Source organism: Lepeophtheirus salmonis, chromosome 10 (assembly GCF_016086655.4).
Source record: "Lepeophtheirus salmonis chromosome 10, UVic_Lsal_1.4, whole genome shotgun sequence".
In the NCBI taxonomy this organism is placed as follows: Eukaryota; Metazoa; Arthropoda; class Copepoda; order Siphonostomatoida; family Caligidae; genus Lepeophtheirus; species Lepeophtheirus salmonis.
The window spans coordinates 20697426-20719305 of NC_052140.2; the positions used below are offsets into that span (position 1 = coordinate 20697426).

The 21880-nt window shown below is 32.8% G+C and overlaps 1 protein-coding gene across 1 annotated transcript; it reads left to right on the forward strand.

Annotated features, from left to right (window-relative positions):
* The first annotated feature begins 2342 nt into the window (after positions 1-2342).
* LOC121125644 (cuticle protein 19.8) lies at positions 2343-2959 on the forward strand. Its single transcript, XM_040720837.2, has 2 exons — positions 2343-2434; positions 2492-2959. Exons 1-2 carry the CDS (start codon positions 2429-2431, stop codon positions 2891-2893), a joined length of 408 nt encoding a protein of 135 aa, XP_040576771.1. The 5' UTR covers positions 2343-2428; the 3' UTR covers positions 2894-2959.
* Positions 2960-21880: the final 18921 nt, after the last annotated feature.

Below are 21880 nucleotides of genomic sequence, written 5' to 3' on the forward strand. Positions count from 1 at the left end.
CCATAAAAAATTTATTTTTTTGATATAAGATATGAGTTTTTAATTTTTTTTCCCAAAAATTAAAAATTTATGTGAACAACTGAGGATTTGAGAACTTTTTCCCAGAAAATTTAATTTTTTAAACTGTTTTCACATAAATTTTAGTTTTTGGGTTTTTTTTTTCTTCCAAAAGTTTTCAAAACCCAAACCCCATCCCCCTTCAAAAAAAAGAAACAAAACAAAATATATCTATATATAGACCTGCGGACGACCCTGCAATGGGAACCTAAAATTTTTAGTCGCATTTAACTACGATTTACGCCCTGTTATATTTATTGACGAGGTTTCATTACGCAACCAAACGACAGCTGAAAAGAATAAAACAAGTTTTACTTTTATTCCATGCCTCTAAGTATAAAAATTTCGGAGCAACAACAAAAAAGGCAAATGTCAAGAAGGCTCCAGAGACTGTTGTCATCTGCATGCAAACTCTCCATAGCATCAAAAGTATATTACCAGGACCAAAGGAACCAAATATAGGAGAATAGATCACCTTATACAAATCCCAAGTTTATTTTTTAGTTCAAAGAGTCGACTGATTTACTCTAATATTAAAGGAAAAATATCAATTTAACTGCTAGGGAAGGCGAAACAGTAAAAGAAGGGAAATTATCTACTTCAAGGTCCCTATGGAGACGTCTTATGGCGTAGCAATGATTGCAAAAGATGCGAGGACATATTTTTTGAAACCATATGCTTGTACAAAGTGTGACGGGAAGTCTGTGTGTACTTTTTGTAAAATAGAGAGAAAAACAAAATTCCTTACTGCACCAGGGGCATGGGTGGTCTATTTCCTGAACGTGTCAGCGCAAAACTAAGAGCTAATATTGTTCAGGAGGAAATAGAAAAATACATCGCTGATCATTAAAAAAAAATTAAATCTCCAGGACCTTAGGGTCTCCCTTTTAAATTTTATGACCCTTTTAAGAAATACATAGCTCCAATTCTAACCCACGTATTAACTGATATATTTGACAACGGATGTATCCCTATTTTGACGAATACTGGAATAACATGTATACTCCCAAATAAAGATATGACCTGTATATCAGACTCTGGGCTAATTACATTGTGAGCTACCTCATATAAAATCCTCACTGGAATTCTTAATAGCAGAATTAGTCTGACATTACTCTTTGTTGTATCTCCTTCTCAAAATGGGTTCATGAATGGGCATCATGCAGAAGATATACCTAGATAATTGAAGGATACGATGGAATTTGTAAAACAAAGAAACGAGGGTATTGCCACTATTTCAGCCGATTTTGAAAAATAATTCAACTCTAATAATACACAAGGTTATTATTTGATAGGTTTTTTCAAAAAATTTAATTTTTGAAAAAAAAAAATTTGAAATTTATGTCGAACAGCTTTGGATTTTGAAATATTTTTTATGGAAAATTTAATCTTGTACGAACAACTGTGGACTTTAATATATTTTTTCTAAAAATTAAATTTTTCAACTATGAATTTTTGAAATTTTTTTCCACAAAAAACTTTTTTCTTGTCCCCAACATTGAATTAAGATTATTTTTTCAAAAACTTAATATTTGAAATTTCATTTTTTGTTAACAGCTGCGGATTTTTGAGATTTTTTCGAAAAAATTTAATTTTTTGAGAATAGATATGATTTTTTTTTCAAAAAATTTAATTTTTGATTTCTGTTAATAACTATGAATTTTTGAAAAAAAAATAATTCGTGAATTTGTGAGTATTTATGAATTTTTGGAGAAAAAAATAGTCAATTTTTTGAATTTTTTTCCAAAAATTCTAGAAACAAAGAACCCCCCCAAAAAAAAAAAAAAATATATATTTATATAGATAGATATTTAATCCTGCGGACGCCCTTGGTTACAATCATTAAGAACAAATACTTTTCTATATACACCGCAAATGATGAGGGCTTACTGTACATATTATAATCAATGATTCATTTCTCAAATCGGATGAAAACTCTTCCTCTATGAGAGTGTCCTTCGAAATAGACATAACTCTTAAAGCTAATTTCTGCATGCTATTCCATTTAATGTTTAAAAGTCCCATAGATGCAGTTTGTATGGGTTCATAAATTATTAATTTTTCTTGGCAACATGATTTTTGAAGTATTCGGAGTCTTAATTCTTGGTCAAAGAAGGAAACTGACCAAGTGGTTATCCTTGCATCATCCCATAGAGAGGGGCGTTCCTCAAAATAGATTATTTCATTCCTTCTTCAGTATTCTTCTTATTCATTATTGTTGTTTCTTCATACACAAATGCGTACATAGGTACATATATGATACGCAACAATAGCGTCTATTAATGAGTAAATGTATTTTACATACTATTGCCTATAAAAAGACTCTTAATAATCAAATTACACATTAGTTCATCCAACAACATCAAACAACATGAAGGTACAATTGATGGACTTATCTATTTTTATAAATCTTAATATGTACAACCTATTCTAGGTCGCCGTTATTGCCCTCGCTCTTTTCGCTGCTGCAGTCTCTGCTACCAGCCCTCCTGCTCCCTATGCACCAGCTCCCGTCTACCCAGACACACCTCCCACCTACCAATACCAATATGCTGTAGCTGATGACTACGCTGGACTTAACTTTGGAGCCAACGAGGGACGTGATGGCTATGCCACATCTGGAGAATACTCCGTTGCTCTTCCTGATGGTCGTATCCAAACCGTCAAATACACCGTCTCCGATGCTCAATCCGGATTTGTTGCGGATGTAACCTACTCTGGTGAGGCCAAATACGAGACCTACAAGCCTGCTCCTTCTCCACCAGCCTACAGACCCGCTCCTCCAGCTTACAAGCCCGCTCCTCCCCCACCACCAGCATACAAGCCAGCCAAGTAAATGGTTGATAATGAACTTTTATTTATTAATTATTTATTTATTGATTAATAAAACTGCAAAAACTTATGTTAAGGTTTTTTTTGTTATTTTAAAGATACTTGTTTCCGCTTGAGTCTTTTATAAGAAATTTAACTCATAGGACACGGTTTTATCTGAGGTTAGCTGTCGATTTTTCTGAATATTTTCAATTTTTAAGTATTCTGAAACTAGATTGGTTCAATTAGAATTATATTTTGTTAAATTTCATACAACTTTTAACAAATATTATATGATAATTCCATTGTTTGGAAAGGTCTGCTATCTACTGCTAGGGATGGGTGTTAACGTCAAGTTACTTCCCCCCCCCCTAATTTACGACTGCAAGAGCATATTCTAAACATTTCAAAAGAAATAAATTATTTTGTGGGCAAAAGTAGAATACGCCAAATGAGATTGTTAAATTAAATTGAATGATGAAAAACGAGAATGCTTTCATGTATATCTGGGGTGCAGCTTTTTTCCGTTTAAAGTGTCTATAGGAATTATAAAAAAATATTATCAAACTCAAATTCAAAACACTAATAGCCGCCTAAAAGTTACAATATTTTTTTTTCACAGAAGTAGAATATCTATGTCCATTGTGATTCATATCGATCTTCTCTTAATCCCAGTTATAAAAATATTGATGAATTAAGTCATAAATAATTATTAAAAACTATTTTATATAACTTATGACCAACTCTTAATAGTACTGAGTCATTGTAATAAAATTGCTTATTTGTAGCACGTCAACCCAAAAGGAAAATAGAATAAACTTTCTTAAAATTAAACATAGAATATATTTTCCAACAAATTATAGTTCATTTCAATGAACAAATGATTCTGATTAATTCTTTGGAGATGCTGCTAATTGTACTTTAAGTTGCCAAAATTTACTACCACATTTATAGAATTAGGAAATTAATAAATTATATTTATAAGACAATATAGGGCCAAATTAAGTCAAACAGATAAAAAGGAATTTTTAAACTGCCAAAATTAACACTCTGGGGCATTTCATTTCATCCTAGAAATTTGAATTCAATGCCTGTAATTGACCGTAATATTTCTTTGAAATATTACCTGTCATTTTATAAATATAAATGATTGAAAGTTTGTATATATGATTCTTGTATTTTTCATAAAAATAAATTGTTTTTTTTTAACTAAACCCTGGCATATAGGCGACATTGAAGTAACGTTAAACATATTATCTAACTCAAATATCTACTCAATGTAAAGTACTTTAAATCTATACGAAAAATTACAAGCAAAAATTAAAAAACTAAGAGCGTGAGAATGTGTTTCATTGAGTACAAAATAAATTATATAATTACTGGGTAAAAGGGATATAAATAATAGTTATGTCCTTTTTAGAGTTCATTTACATGAATATTAATATCAGGGGTATCTGCAGGGGTGGAGGCTTTAGGTCCCTCCTCAAGTTCGAAAATTTCCCCATAATTTGCATAGTTGTGTTTCTGGGATACTTATCCCGTGGACAACTACGCCCCTACCAAAATAACCATCACCTATTTGAACAGAACGGCAAAAAATTTTCTATTTGGGTTCGACGTAGGTTAAAAAAAATATATATACGAGGTGTGTTCAAAAAGTAAAATGACTTTGTATTTTTAGGAAAAAATATTTATTTATTCATCAATATTAATGTAACAAAATATAACCTCAGGTCTATTCCTAGTCAATTTGTTGATCAATTAGAAAAGGGAACCTAGAAAAAAAAAAAAAAAACACTAAAATATTATTTTTCTCGTTTCTAGCACCGATAACCATAAAATCTGGTAAGTACCTCAGATAATTAAAAAAAGAAAATAATCGATGCGAACCGGATTACTTATATAAAAAAGATTATGGAAGTACAATATTATGAAATAGAATAATAATAAATAGGAGTGGCTAACCATTCTTTTTGAAAAATCTGAAAATCGAATTAATCCTTCAACAAAGAACATTCAATGTATATATAAAAATGTACTTGATATGATGACATTTTCGATCGAATGAGAAAGGTTTGGTCGCCCAGAATAAAACAAGAAAATAATCTCTTTTTTTTTATATTGAAGTTCCCCCTCCACTTTCAAAGAAAGAATTTTTATGAAGTTTTGGGAATCATTGTGAATGTTGCATCAAACATAAAGAAGATTGATTACGGTGTTGCTCCGTGACGATAATTTATGACCAAAAGGGAAGGAAACTGTTAGATATTGGCTTTGGATCTGGCAGCAGGACTCAGGTACATTGAATATCAAACAAATCGAACATATCGCGCCATCAACAACTCATTATCAAGGATACAATGATCAACTTGATAAGGAACTACTTTGTCAACGCTTGTTCCTTCTTCTGGTCCCGGATCCAGACCATGATTGATGCTGGATACAATAAATGACCTCTTTTTCAACATTCATTTGTACAATTCAAGCCAATTTTAATGTAAATCCCACGAAAAAATGGGACCTCAAGGATAATATAAAGATTTTTGAAAAATGCACTGATTTGATCTGAATACCAATGATATTGTATTACTAAAAGAAAGAAATATATTAAAATATAATTAGATGAACAGCCGGGTTTTATAAATTATTAGATTTAATTTGAAAAAATTGGGCTTGAAAAAACGATTTAAAGGTTTATGATCAACGTGTTAAGTAAGAATAAGATAGGGAACATTAAATGCTTATTTTTTATAGCCTTGAGAAATTAATTATCTTAATTTTATTCAATTAATCTTTTTCTTATACCTTTAAATGTAATTTGCTTTGCTACATAGTAGATTTCCAAGAATGAAAAATATACAATAAAGAACCCCATTTAAAATTAATTGATACATTTAGTTCTCATTACCTGTTAATGGTTCATTCATTAAACGCTTTCAATGAACTTTTGGATTAACGTTTTACATACATTGAATAGAGAAAGAAAAATGGAGAGACGAAAAGTTATTCTTGATGGTAGTTTGGCATTGTGAGGCCCACGACTTGTTGAGTATAAAGCTTGGGTAGAAGACTTCAACTGATATAAAAAGAAATTTGGTAGACCTTTGATCTTGACTTCAACAAAATTGAACAGCCTATTATTGTGACCATATATAATATTATGCAACAAAATGAATATTTAGAATCGCCCGCAGGCTAAAATCTACATTTATTAATCTTAAATAAGCCGTAAAACACGAACATGACCATTAAAACTTTCAACGGTTATCGATTTGGCCTTTAAAGTCTTTTAAAAAAAAATATTTTTTAGAGTATAACTACGATTCAGTGCCATATTTCGACATGAAAGAACTACATACAGGGAGCGGGGATCAAATTATCGCCTACTTTAAACCTTGATAACTTGAAGACGACATTATCAAATAAAAAAACCGATTTCCAAATAGGAAAGCTATTCTCGTCAGCTGACGATACGTAGTTCAGTTAGCATCATGCCGTCATCATATGAGGAGATAAAGAGCTATAAGTGGAACAAGGAGCTTTCGAGGTCCACCGTAGTCATGGCATTGGTTAATAATGGAGGTGAAATCTCCAATTCAACGATTGCTTCAACCTTAGGAGTGAATTTACGGACTGTTCAGCGTATCTGTAAGAAGCTAGAGGACACCTGGGATGTTGATGCCACCATAAAGAGGGCACCCAAGGAGGAGGGCGCCGACAGGAATGTCAGGGACACCGACATTGTCCACAAGGTGAAGAAGGGATGACCCTACCAGGTCCATGAAGGCCGGAGACAGGCCCTGGGTGTGGCTACAGGACTCGGCACCCAACCATGTGTCCAAAATCTCCATGCAGTGGTTAACTGAGAACTGTTATGACGTCGTAACCAAGGATTTGTTGCCTCCTAACTCTCCCGACCTTAATACTTTGGACTATTTTGTCTGGGGCTATGTCGAGAGACATACCAACAGACATCCCCATAGCACCAAAGCCAGCCTGATAGACTCCATTAAGGAGGTATTCGGCAACATGGACAATGAGATGGTCAGAAGAGCCTGCGACCGGTTCAAAGGCCGTGTTGAGGCCGTTATTGAAGCCAACGGTGATTATATCGAATGAATGGCTACTCTATACCTATATGCTCGTCATAGTTTTGATTTTCAATAAAAAAATTAAAAAATGTAAATTTTGTGTTGTTTTTTTGTAGAAAAATATTTTACCGACAATTTGATCCCCGCTCCCTTTAGATGAAAATAAAAGTAAATAACAAATTGATAAAAACATTCATAATTTGAAAAAAAATCAACATTCATTACTTTATCTTGATTATAGTTAATAAAAAATGTATATAACAACCAAAAAATTGAGTAAAATGAAGTATCTTACTTAGAAGCTCAACAGTTTATATAATCAACACATTTATACTTTACTAAAGTGGGTTATAAGCAATATATGTTTAGTGACACTGATGCTTATTGATATGAATGCACAATAATAAAAATAGGGATGTACGGATACCAAATTTTTGAGCCGGTTTTGATTCCGATACAATCTTTTTGGATGAATCCGATATCGCTTCCTAATTATGTATATACATAAACTAATAATTAAAAAAATTACTTTTTATTAATTACCGAATTCATAAATTTATTAATTATATTTCTTTGTTAATAAATTTATATATTTAAATTTTAAAAAGTTAATTACTCTCCGTGTTCATAAGTCAATTAATTTTTGGTTGGCACATATTAAGGAGTTAGACATTCCTTCTTTGTTAGATATTTAATGTCAACCTCCTTGCCCCGCGGCCTCTACTCTAATTTCAACTGTCTCACTACTAAACTACAACACTTGCAACACAAACAAAATGCTATTTTATATTATTTTATTGGTTCGCCTCACATGAGATCAAATGGTCTTGAACAGTCGCCAGTTCCTAACTGAGTTTGATATGCTTGCCTAGGAATTGATGTATGTATAAACCAATGCTTGAGTCCGTACTAATGACTTTAACTTGACTCAGAAAATAAGGACTTGACTTGAGTTCTGTTATAAACAATATTATTCAACAAACATACAAAAAAGAAATATTTAGTAAAAAAGTTACTTAATGGTTTCAGAGTAGAACACTCAACCCAATTTCTACCGTTACATAATTGTTGGTTCGACTCATTTTACACTTTAAATGTATGAGGTACTAAAAATGTGGTTATTTCTAAATTGTTGCTTTCGAGTACATTTCCTGTACAGTCTTATATATATAACCTTAATTATATATATAAGATTAATATATTAAAAGGTTTACATTTACTTTTTACATAACGATTTTTAGAAAGAAGAAATTAATTTTAAGAAACAATTTCCTATTAAGTAACAATAAGATTATGGGTAACCATATCATCATTCTTAACCGGTTCAGATGAATCAGATTTCTTCATCATTAAACTTTTTGAATCCGAATAAAAGAAATACTGAACACATTGAATTTTAAACTTCAACATGATATAATTTATTAATTAACTCTAAAATTTCAACAAAATTATTATTAACAGGTGTGTGTCTGAGCTCTCTTAATCATTAATGTTATAGCCTTTAGGGGTAATGGTGGTATCCTGGTGGTCACAGAAGGCCTTGCACCCGCTGTGGAGGTATTCCTCTGTCATGACGTCCCAGTACTCGCTGACAGTGGCTTTAAGAGCCTCTTTACTTAGATGACGGACACTGCAGGTAGTCCCCTCAATATGCATCCAAAACTTGTAGTCGAAGGGGTTGGATCAGGGCTGTAGAGGGAGCAAAAGTGTCGAAAAATAAAAAAGTTTCAAAGAACTCAAAAGGCTCTTGCAATGAAGGAGAAGTGTTCCTTTCATTGCTGGTATCCAAAGTGGTCTCTCCAACTTTACACAGCCCTTTCCACCCACTTTTTGATAGCTCTATGGACAGTTTGGATTTCCACCCTGAGATTTCTTGCATGGGCTCTCATGGACATAAATATAACACACATGGCCTGCGTTGTTTTCTCTAATTCCAATAAGTTTTTGGAGATGCATTCGATAATACTTTGTTACTAGATGCCAAATACAAATCATATTTGGTATATTGCAAAACCTCGAGCTTAATATTAAGTATATATATATGTATATATAATATTGAGAAATTTACTTTACCTAAGTACACATTTTGATTTGTAGTATTTAAGTGAAATCGAATGCATTTCGAAAAATTCAAAAGACAAACATTTAAAAATAGAGTAGGCGTAAACTTTAGAAGCCTCTTCATCCTGAACTGAAGGACCAAAAAGTCTGAATTTTTGAGATTTTAACTAATATTAAAATATGCGCCCAATTTGGAAAAAAAATGGAAAATGGTAGTGGTTTTTTGAGTGATTGAATTGGCTTGGAATGACACTTTTATAACTCTAAAGCAAATCCTCAGTGTAATTTTCTATCTTTTATAAGCAAGCGCACAAGTTATGACTTTATACTTGGATGTTTCCTTCTCAAGAATAAAATAATGATGATCACAGCTTTAGAAAATAAAAAACCTTGTTCAGGTTGTATCTACAAAAAGTATTTCTCGCTTTGTTGAGTATATATTATCACCTCTATACATATATTGACCTATGAAATAGCTATGTAATAATTTTTGTCACCGCTGGCTGGCGATTAAAGAAACCCATTTAAAACAGTTTTTTTTGTTCTTTCTGTATATGACCATTTACTCTAGCCACACGCTTCAATCAGGTGACTGTTATTCAGACAATGTTACCCTTCCAATTCATTCCTCATACTTTAAAATTACAAGTCAAAAGTTTGATACTCGCAGTTTTTGATTTTTTACGTAAATATAAATGATACAAGAATTAAAAAAATTATTTGTTCATGTAATCGTATAAATATTTTCTATTGTCTTATTTAATCTATATAAATCTAGTTTTATGAGTCGCTTATAAACCAAAAGCACATTTCTAAAGTCTCAATTTATGTGATTTCAAGGGGATTATATTTATTTTTATGTTAGGGTGAGCTTAATTTCCTAAAATTTGCCCTGTTTTGTTGGATAACTTTTGTTTATTTCGACGGTACTTTAATAAATCTATGGTTGAAGAAGTCTTCGTCCTATTGGTAAAAAACTAGACCAAATCATTTCCATAAGCCTCTCTTGAGGCCGGTTTTGTACGATTAATAAAATTTTGCAAATGCTTGAAAATGTGATAATTGCTTGTTGCCAGGTCTGGACTATACCGTCGGTGATATATCCTCCCATCCAAGCTCTATGTGGTTCTGGCACGTCGTTAAAGATCTGTGTGGCCTGGTGATGTCTTGATGTAATACAATGCTCTTTCTATGGGCCGATTCTGGCCACTTCTGGCCGATCACCTGCTGCAATCTGATCAGTTGTTGACAATATATAATTCCAAATTGAGTGTTTTGTCCGATGGAAGCAGTTCATAGTAAGTTATTCCTGTCCAACCCTACCAAACACAAAGTATACTCTCCTTGGCTGTTAATTCTGGCTTGGCGATCGTTTGAGCTACTTTACTGTCCTTTGACCACAACCTTTTTCGATTGGATTTCTCGTATGTGAGCCCTTTGTCATCGCCAGTCCCCATACACTTCAAAAATGGATCGTTTTTGTTTCGTTTCAGCAAAGAGTCGTAAAAATCAATTCGATCCAAAAGATTATACGTGTGGCACCAATACATCGAGCTTCTTCTTAAGACCAGCCTAATGCAAATGGTTCCAAACAGTTGTTGGCTAACTTCAGTTCCTGAGCAATTGAATAAGTGCTTACATGAAAGTCCAACTATACGATTTCATTTATTTTATTGACATTTTCGATGATTGGCGTACCAGAGCATGCTTCATCTTGACGCGCTTTTATGTTGCATTGTATACTACTTTCTTTCTTTACTTCCATTTCGGAAAGCTGTAACTCACAACCAGAATTGCCAAACACGTAACTGTAAATTAACTTTTGTTAAATGTATGACTAACCTTTCAGCATACTCTAAGCTTTTTAAATGCTATGTATATATCTATATGTAGCGATATACGCCCAAAGCATTATACTTTTTCCCTGAAATTGCATTTATTTGGCTCTCTAACAAAAAAGAGTAATATTCTTTTCAAATTTGTGTATGAGCTTCATTTCGTGGAGTGATTGCCAAATTGTTGTAACTCTTAAATTTACTTTACAGAATGAAGCTCGGAAGCATATTTATTCCATTATGAATATGAAGGATGTTTCTCATTTTTTTACAATAATATGGATTGGAAAATTCATTCCAACAGTCTAATTTTCCTGCTTTTAGCCTTTTGTTAGGGAAGATTACTTTTTACATACTTAGTGAACGGAGGTTATACGTTACCCTTGATATTGTTATTATCTGTATATATAAATCATATAGTTGGTGTGTATTCTTTATGGGTGCCCATAACGTTGGGACTAAGAGGCTGAAACATTGTATGGGTAAATATTTTTATCATGATCAGGTTAAGACGGGGTATCATTAAGGGGCATATTAGTACCCAAAACACAAAAATTGTTCTTTGGATCTCAAGTAGACTAAATCAGGGGTTGAGTTATTTATCAATAAATGACTCGTGTCACAGACAAAAACCATACGAATAACGATGTTTTCTATGTTATTGAAAATCAAAAAAGTTTTAGTCAAAAAAAAAAAAAATTGATGAAAATTCTGCAATGATAAAAATTTTTTTTTATTTTTAATAAAAATCTGAAAAATAAAAATTCGTTGTTACGTGAAATATCTGTAATTTTCGGCATATTTCTTTCTTTTTGATTAATCAAAAGTGCATTTTCTATATTTAAGAAGAAACGTCACAAAACGATCCATTTTTGAAATAAAATTGTAGACTTTGACAATACATTACAGTATTTATAATTTCCAGAACCTTTTATTAAATAATTAGTGCAATTTTCGAAGAAATTAAGCAATATTATTTTTTTTAAACATTATTCTCCATAAGTTTTTTGAAGCATAAGTCAATAATTGATTAAATTTACGAATGAAATCTTCTGGAATATGTTTATTTAAAAAAAAAAGAAGAAGAGATTTCTTCCTCTTCTTGATATTTGTTCAAGATTGTTTTTATGTTGACGTACGACAGATGTGTTCATTATGCCCAAAAACCATACCAAATAAAGCCCATCCTTCCTCACCCTAATATAAGTATACATGTGCAGTATTAAATTGCATCAATAAAAACGCATTGGCTTGTTTGATATTAATCATTAACTTAAGTAGCTTAATCAGTTTAACAATAAATAAAAATCGGCAATGTCAATATTGATAAATCTCCATTACATATCTATAAAGTACACAAATTTGAAATATCCTAATGAATCATCGGAAATTTGAAATAAGCTGTACACTTATATTGGATAGTTAGTGTTGAAAATAATTTGTATTTTGGAGATATTAAAAAAAAAACAAAGAAAGGTAAAAAAACACAACATAAGTACCAACATACTATTGCAATTCATTGAAATTTGAATGCATACTAATTCACTAATAATTGATGAGGTTGAGTGATGGAAATTAATTCATATTTCGATATGATAAACCATAAACAATTGGGTACAAAAACAAACAAATCTGAGCTCTGTAGATTACGTAAAAGTCAAGAAAATGATACGTGAACAGTAACGACGAATTTCCATTTGCGCACTCCAAGCAGTTGGGCTACTCTAGGACACCCTTTTACGCCATCAGCAAGTCCAAAACGTTGGAGAGGTAGAAGGGATTCGTGAAAAGGTCAACTGGCCCCGGAGAAGTGAAGGAATACAGCCTAGGCCAATCACCTCAATTCCATGTGGCCACATGCAAGAAATCTAGAGGTTTCACTCTAGACTGTCCACAGACCTATCAAAGGGTGGGTGGGAAGAATCTTATGAGGGTAGAAAGGTCCCTTTTGACACCAGCAATCAAAGAACCCCATCTCCTTCTTTGCAATACTCTTTTAAATGAGTATTTTGATCCCTTTTTTTACACTTTTGCCTACCCCCGTTAGGCCTGATGACCTTTGGAATACATGTTGAGAGGAAGGCCTGCAGTATCTGTCATCCTAACAACGAGGCCCTCAATTCACTTTCAGCCACAAGTGGGACCCCATGACAGTAGAATACATCTACAGTGTGTACCAGGCCTTCTGGCGCGTGCATGGAAGCCATCATTACTGCTGTGGGCGGCTACATTAATAATTAACTTATCTCAGACACACATCTATTTATCATATTAATTTTATTTAAATTTATTGTTAATTAATTAAATTTCACTCAGTTTAGGCTGGAATTAATTCTTTTTTTTTTTTTGTGATCAAATCAAGTCTATTTAAATTTTAGAAATGGACTGCTAAAATTAGGTTCATAAACAAATAGCAGTGGTGCAAATCAGTTTGCACTTTTTAGATATTTTGTTTTCCATTAAGTTTACAATCTGAGGGCTGTTATTATTATGATTTAATTTCGGAGGAGTAAACGTCCTTTTCCACTACAAAGAAGCTATCATTAATGTATACGAAACTGAAGTAACCATTAGTGTGTGCCCATAGAAGACAGATAGTAGTAACCCCAAGGATTTTTTGCGAAGCTTTAATTGTAAGTCCATGTTGCAGTCAGAGGATCAGAGCTATGCTGGTCTCTTATAATACATTCCTCATATCGTAAGGGTGACCACGTTCATTTTCGGTTTCCCTTTTTTATTAGCATGCCCAAAGTTTATATGCATTTTATTGTAAGCTATCGATTTGCCGAATCTTGTTTTTTATTAGTGTTATAAACATATATAGTAATTTAACTTCAATTAAATCTTATTAAACTGTATGTAACTCTCTTCAATAGGCTAACTGCCAATTAACATGAAGCTTATTTTTTTCTTTTTTGGGTAAAAGGGTGGAGGGTTTCCAACCGTGTGGCCATGGCCTAGGATTGTGACAAACTTCAACACTTGTGAGTTACATATATTTTTAATATTCTTTCACAAGAGTACACAATTGTACTATCGCACTGGGTATCCTCAATAAAACTGTTCCTTCAGTTTCATACAAAAAACACCATATTGTTGGCGCAGCGTAAATACATGTTATCTAGACAAAAGCTGTAGCTGAAACTTTCAATAGGTGGATGAATATATAGACCAATATTGGATTTTAATCCAACAACACATCCACCTATCATTGACTGAGTGCAAAAATATGTAGTCTGGATTAACGAATGATATTTAACTTTCAATATTTGGGTATCTATATCTTGGCCAATATTGTAGCTAGGAGATCTAGATGTTAATATCATCATTGACATAATTTAGACACTAGATTATAAGTTTTACAATTATTTAAATACTAAATTTATAAAAAATACTTCTCAGAGAAAACATTTTTTGCAAGCAAAATATTCTTTATACTACATAATTGTGCCATCTGTTATGGACTGGTTTGGTTGCTGCGCGATTTAGGTTTAATTGGTCGCATTTCTTTGATTTCAACGGTCACGGTTCAGCTTTATCGGTCTAAGTTCTTTTTTAAAAGGCTCAGTTTGTCGACAGACGGATAAAACAAGGGACGTCGGCAGATAATTTTGGCCCAGGAAATGATATTAGATACAAACAGGGCCTCAACTACCTTATACGTAAAGTGTGTAGTCCCCCAAGTTCCAGCCGGGCCCCCAAAAACTAAGATTGCTTAGGACAATGTCTTTCAAAATGGGGGCCGTGAGGAGAGGGGAGGTTTTAATATTAATAATATATATATCTTTAATTCTGAATTCATTTTAAAGATTGTGAAGAAATAATAGTATCGTAGTACAAACTACCAAATGATTTTGGCCCTTATTTCTGTTTCTTTTTGGAAGAAAGGTTGGGTGATATAATAAAAGTAACAACGTCTTTCTTTTATATAAAATTATGTGGATAGATTTTTAAAATGTTATAAATATACCAAAAAATACAACAAACAAAAATATGCAATAGAACCGAGCCTATAATCAATATATTACGGCCTCGGTTCAGCTCTCAGTTCGACTTTATCGGCCCAGTTCTAGCGCTTCAAGGACCGGAACCGCTTGAACTGCTACACCGATAAGTCTGTATTGTATTATACAATTTGTATTTCAAGGGTATATAACTATTTTATTGTAGAAGAGATGATTTAGTTTACTAAATTTTTTTGTTGTATACTAGTACATGTACCTAGTGAAGTAAAATATTATTTTAATTTTGAAATTGTCTGATTAGGATAAATTTTTGGAAGTGGTACAAACTATTCCATGATGGCCGGGAAGATTCGATCAAATGTTATAGTTTTGCTCACTGTAATTTCGACTACACGGGCGTTGTGCATCATGAGATGATTCTATATTGTCGTACGGTCAATAAAAGAATATTATCTTAAAGTTATGCTCCAGAAGCAATAGAAATAAAACTTCCAGAATTGTGGAAAAATAATTCATGGCTTTTGGATCACTATAATGCTTTGCTCACCCACCTCTGCTTGTGTTTATATAGTGATCATTAATGAATATATATAATTAAAAAATATTTTTCTGCAAAATAGCACTAATTAATTTAGTTAATTGATATATATAGTATGATAAACAATACTTGTTTATCATACTATCATTTTAAATCGAATTAAAATACAAAATCGTATATCAATAAAGAAATATTATTTTTCGGCCAAATGTCCCAAATGGTCCTTCGACAAAAAAAAATCGGGCAATTGTGATAGAACCTATTATCACTCCCATTTCTTATTAACTAATGAACTTAGTAGAAAAAATATTAGGCACATCAACCGTTTTTCTTTTTCTAATCAGTAAACATAACTTTTTCTTTACAAAGATCCCTTCTTTGGTATTACCTTTAACCCGAGAGTAAACCTCATTGTTTCTCTCCGTCTTTTATGAGCACACGCACTAGTCATAAAGATTTTTTACCGTCCGCAGGTCTTGTCAACTGATTATTTAAGACGAGTCAATTACGGCAAAACCTTAACGGATTTCAAACGATGGTTGTTGCTCAAAAAAATATGAGAGTTAAGAAAAATTCATGATTAAAGTATTGCTTATATCACAAGGACACTATGTACTACAGAATATTTTTAATTTTACGACAGAAATTCCGAGTTTCTTTTAGGGTTTACAATGGGATATCCTGTCAAATTATGATTGTATAGAGGGCACTCTAGTGGGAGTTATTGTACATGAAACAGTCCTTATTAATTTATGATTAATTGTTCCATTCTCAAAAAAAAAAAAAAAAAATACAAAATTATGTTGAGGTTGCAACCACAAAAAGGCAGTCCTGCAATGTATGACATATTTTATACATGTATATATTTATATATATATACCTATATATTAATTATAAACGATCTATTTCACCCCAGAATTTGTTTCTAATTGAAGAAGTCATTTTTTATGTGATTAGAAGGATTGTCTATAGAATAATATAACTACATGTTTTAAAAATAACCACACAAATCCCTCTCAGTAGTGGACTCCTGCATTATCCACGTCAGTTAATTTTAAATGCACTTTGATATAATTACAGCTTGAAATAGATTTACGGTCCTTGGATATAATGTTATACAGGGCGTTATGATCATATCGACTATAATAAATACAGATAGAAAGAAGATTGAATTGCCTTGCGCCGAGAGGATGATTCAACATGGAGCCTTCAAATTGAGAATTCTCAAATGTGACTGACATCCCCCTACAGACCGTGGAACAAGACTCAGCACCTCTTCATGTCTCAGACAGGTGAATGAGCACTGCTATGACTTCAGGAAGGAAATATGTAGTGTTGTGCCGGTGCGTATTTAGGGCCGATGAACGCAGTTCCGTCCAATCCCACTTGCCGATCCTTCAGGAAGGTAATTCGATCTCTCATTTCGTAATGAGGGTGTCTTTCCTTTTTTATAATTTCTTTATATATTAAAATAAATAATATAACTAATTAACAAAATAATTTATTTTTTTTGCAAGATATGTGCAATAATCTTAAGACCTACTATAAAAATCTTATTTAGATTAATAAACAATCGATATTTTATGAAAAATTCAATAGGCCGATAGTTTAGGACCGATCCCAAAGACAGATTTCAATTGATAAGTAGTCCTATGGACTACTGATAGGACCGGTCCTGAGAATGACTGGACCGAACAAATAAGCATCGAGACAAAACTAGAATACGGCTTTATATTTTAAATGTATACTAGAATTCGATGGATTATTTTGTCTTGGTCTACGTTGAATCTAAAACAAATCGAACATAACATGTCATCAAAGACTCTTGGATTGCCTCTATCAAAGAAACAATGGAGGATATACAGATGAAATACCTCATCAACGCTTGCTCCTCCTTCCGGCCCTGGATCCTGGCCGTGGTTGATGCTGGAGGCTATGAGTTTTCTCATTTACAATTCAAGTAAATTTGCCAAAAAATGTTGCCTCAGTAACAATTTAAATATTTTTGAAAAATGCACCGATTTGCTAATACACACCCTGTATATGTGTGACTATTGCATACACAGGTACTTCATAAATAATACAATATTTCATCATTAATTGTGGCTGAGAGTAGGAAATGCGGATAGGGTATCAATATGTAAATTTAATCCTTTTAGTAGATACATTGTTTCCTATTGAGTTTTCCGTAAATTGTTCAACGGTCTACTTAATTGGGGTATGTGTAGCCCTTTATAATCAACCGATGAAAAATTGGCATATTTTATTTGAAAGGCCCTATCGGGGCCAATATATGTACGTTCAATCAAATGAAGGTTATAAAACAAGGGGTAGGTAACCTTTGAGACATGGAGTGCCCACTTCAACATTTTTACTCAATGAGTGTGCCATTATCAACAATAATGGTAAAAAACAAACCCACAAACTACATGAACATGTTTTAATTTGAGCGTGATAGTGAATATGCCTCCACATGCCAGCAGTGGCACACGTGCCATAAGTTGCCGACCCCTGTCATAAGCTATATTTACAATTTTTTAGTTTTGTAACTCATCCCAGTAATTTCAATACAAAGCATATCATTGACACAAATATACATATTAAATATTGACCTGTTCTTATACAGGGAACGGGGATCAAATTGTCGCCTACTTTAAACCTTGATAACTTGAAGACGACATTATCAAATAAAAAACTGGTTACCAAATAGGAAAGCTATTCTTGTCAGCTGACGATACGTAGTTCAGTTAGCATCATGCCGTCATCATATGAGGAGATAAAGAGCTATGAGTGGAACAAGGAGCTTTCGAGGTACGCCGTGGTCATGGCATTGGTTAATAATGGAAGTGAAATCTCCAATTCTACGATTGCTTCAACCTTAGGAGTGAATTTACGGACTGTTCAGTGTATCTGTAAGAAGCTAGAGGACACCTGGGATGTGAATGCCACCATAAAGAGGGCACCCAAGGAGGAGGGCGCCGACAGGAAGGTCAGGGACACCGACTTTGTCGACAAGGTGAAGAAGAGTCCATGAATGCCGGAGACAGGCCCTGCGTGTGGCAAAAGGACTCAGCACCCTGACATGTGTCCAAAATCTCCATGCAGTGGTTAACCGAGAACTGTTATGACGTCGTAACCAAGGATTTGTGGTCTCCTAACTCTCCTAACCTTAATCCTTTGGACTATTTTGTCTGGGACTATGTCGAGAGACATACCAACAGACATCCCCATAGCACCAAGGCCAGTCTGATGGACTCCATCAAGGAGGTATTCGGCAACATGGACAATGAGATGGTCAAAAGAGCTTGCGGCCGGCTCAGAGGGCAGATTGAGGCCGTTATTGATGCCAACGGTGATTATATCGAATGAATGGCTACTCTATACCCATATGCTCGTCATAGTTTTGATTTTCAATAAAAAAGTTAAAAAATGTATATTTTGTGTTGTTTTTTGTAGAAAAATATTTTGACGACAATTTGATCCCCGCTCCCTTTATATAAAGTAAAGAAATATATTAAGATTTTCTCTTTATTCCGGATTTTCGTTCAAAATTGTAATTACTTTGATATGATTTTTAAAAAAAAAAATCATACACATTTTTAGGGGGGGGGGGACAAAGTTCTATTAAAGATTTGGACAATTTTTACATCAATGGAAACAGTTTACACAAATCCAGAAAGTAACATCATCATTGACGTAATTGAGTTTCAATATCTGTTTATTAATATTTGAATGATATTTTATTGAAAAAAATCACTGTGTTTTGATAAAATGGATACTTTAACCATTAAGTTTTAAGAACTAATCAAGTTTTTAGCTACTCTCCCTGAATATTTTTTTATTTAAAATTTAAAGTGTTCAAAATAAACTATTATCAAAACGAATTGTGCCATGGCAAGGCAAGAGTGATTTAAATAATACAAAATAGCATGCGAAAATAATTTTCTATTATGAATTAGGAAAACTCCCAGCCAAATCAATCATTAAAAAACAATTTTTTTTTCAAATTTGGCCCATATTTTAATATTATTTAATAAATCAAAAATTCCAAAAAATTCCATGCTTTTTTGTTTTCTGGTTCAGGATTTAGAGGCTTCCAATGTTTGGGCCTCTGCGTCGTTTACCTTATTTTTAAATTGGTGTATTTTGAATGTTTTTGAAGATATTGATCTACTTTTAAAACCAATTAATAGATAATTGGTTTGTTCTTTTTTTGTATTTTGTGGCCAACAAAATATGTATTTACCAATAAGCTCAATATTTTGACCTCAAAAAAATCAAACATATATGTTTTTAGAGATTGCATTCGATGCCACTTAAATACTAAATACGAAAATGTGTACGTAGGTATTGCTAATTTCGGAATAAATGTACTCTATATTACCGTCGATTTTTGATATGTAAATAGGATAATCCTAATTATGTTAACTTTATTGTCGAACTAGAGGTAAAAAGGCTCATCACTTTTTATTATACGATCATATGAATTGATTTTGAGGACAACAACAGTTAACAGCTGTCCTTATCTCTCTAATCATACATAAATAAAGTTCAAACTCTGCCTATGGGTGTGTGTCTTTTATGGGTAGCCACACTGTGGGCCTAGGAGGCTGAAACTTTGCATGGGTGCCTCTTTTGAAGTATGATAGGCTAAAACGGGTTCCAATTCGTGGGAAGAGGTTATATATGGGGCTTATTCTATACCCAGAACACACAGATTGTTTTTCAGAGCTCAAGAAGACCAGATAGGGTTTGATTTATTAATCAAAAAGTAAAAAATAAATTGTAAACAGGCAGTTTTGTTTTTTTCAGGTGCAAAAATATGGATTTCCAATGGAATATTGGATTTGTAAATAAAATTTAATGATATTTACTACTTTTTCTACAAATTTGTGGTAAATATGTTTTTGGAATTTTCTTTGCGAATTTCAAAGGACTTGTCATCTACACAAGTTATTTCATACATATATGTTGGTATTAATAAATTAGGGAGTATTAACTATGATTTTATCTTTCATTCCAATGTTTGTTGATTGATTTAGAAGCCTAGATCAAAAGTGTTATAGACAGTTACGTCTAGCATGCTGCAAAAAATACCTATACGTCATCTCCAAGTTCCAAGTTTGGGGTGTCTTGAAGAAGAATACCTGCCATACTTCTCATCCAAATTTGGATCTCCTCTAAGCGGCCATCATAGATTCTGGTACGGGATGGACACAGTATTCATCGTCAAGAGCTGCATATTTGTTCGCTAGATTGGCCACGCTTTTATTCCTTGTACAGGAGGACATATTGAATAAAAAAAAGTATAGCTAAATAGAGCATTTAAACATATCAATAATTGGTTTAGAGTTGTTTCAATAAAAATCAAATTTTTCGTAATTTAATCATAACTTTTGCCCCTCTATATTGTATGCATGTGTTACGGCAATGTGGATTATTACAGGGCAACCTTATAAAATTTCTAATAGAGGGGTCATTTCACGATCATTTACATACATTCTCAGGTAAAGTAATTGTGGGTAATTTGATTGTTAACCAATACATTGGAACCCCTTTGATCATTCAAGATTTGATTATGATACAAATTTATTGCAAGCAATTTGATAATCTCGTACATTTTCATAGAAATTTGTATTGTATTCGAACAATCAAAGCATTATAAGATAAGAAATTACTAGGAGAGACTCCATTTTATTTTGCAAAATATACTTTGGCCTACAAGTTGTGCAGGTGAACAGCTGGTTCCTAAACGGAATCTAAACCTATTGCCACTATCCTGAGTATCAAGGACCTTTCTAATATACTATAGTACACCCTGGCCCACGGCTTATACAAGTGGACTGGTTGTCCACAAACAAATGATCTAACATGAGAGGTGTTATAATTTTCATAGAGATAATTTTATAGTTAGAAATTTGATAGTTTTTAATTTCTGTTGAACGAATTATGATATCAAACGATATGGAGGCAATCAAATACCTGATGAAGATACGCATCTCAATCCAAAATGGTTAACTTGGGATCTCAGTATCAAAGGAGGCTTAAGAAAAACCTTTATTTATTTTTTTATAATTCGTGCTTTTGTAATGATCTGAATTTGCATAGGGCCACGGAAAATATTATGGTGGGCCTGGAGTTGGACTAAATTTAAGACCGATATAATCGTACTTGTACGTATAAAAGTCTTGAATTAATACATAATGGGTCAATAAAAATACATTTCCATAAGCTAAACCACAAAAGTAACTACTTAATTCAAAACCCAGAAATGATTTTGACTTGTAAATTTTTTATTGTTGAACAAGAATAACATTAATACTTCTAACGGAATAATTGTATTTATGTAGTTTTTTTTATATGTAAGTATACTCATTCATACTTAAAATTGTTAAACATCATCATCTTTTACTGGGCGTTCCCACTAAAAAATACCATACGCTTTTTTTTGCGTCCGTTTTTAAGCAACAGATAGTCCACCTATAAAAGGATACGCGTATCAATATTCAACATCAGTTGATC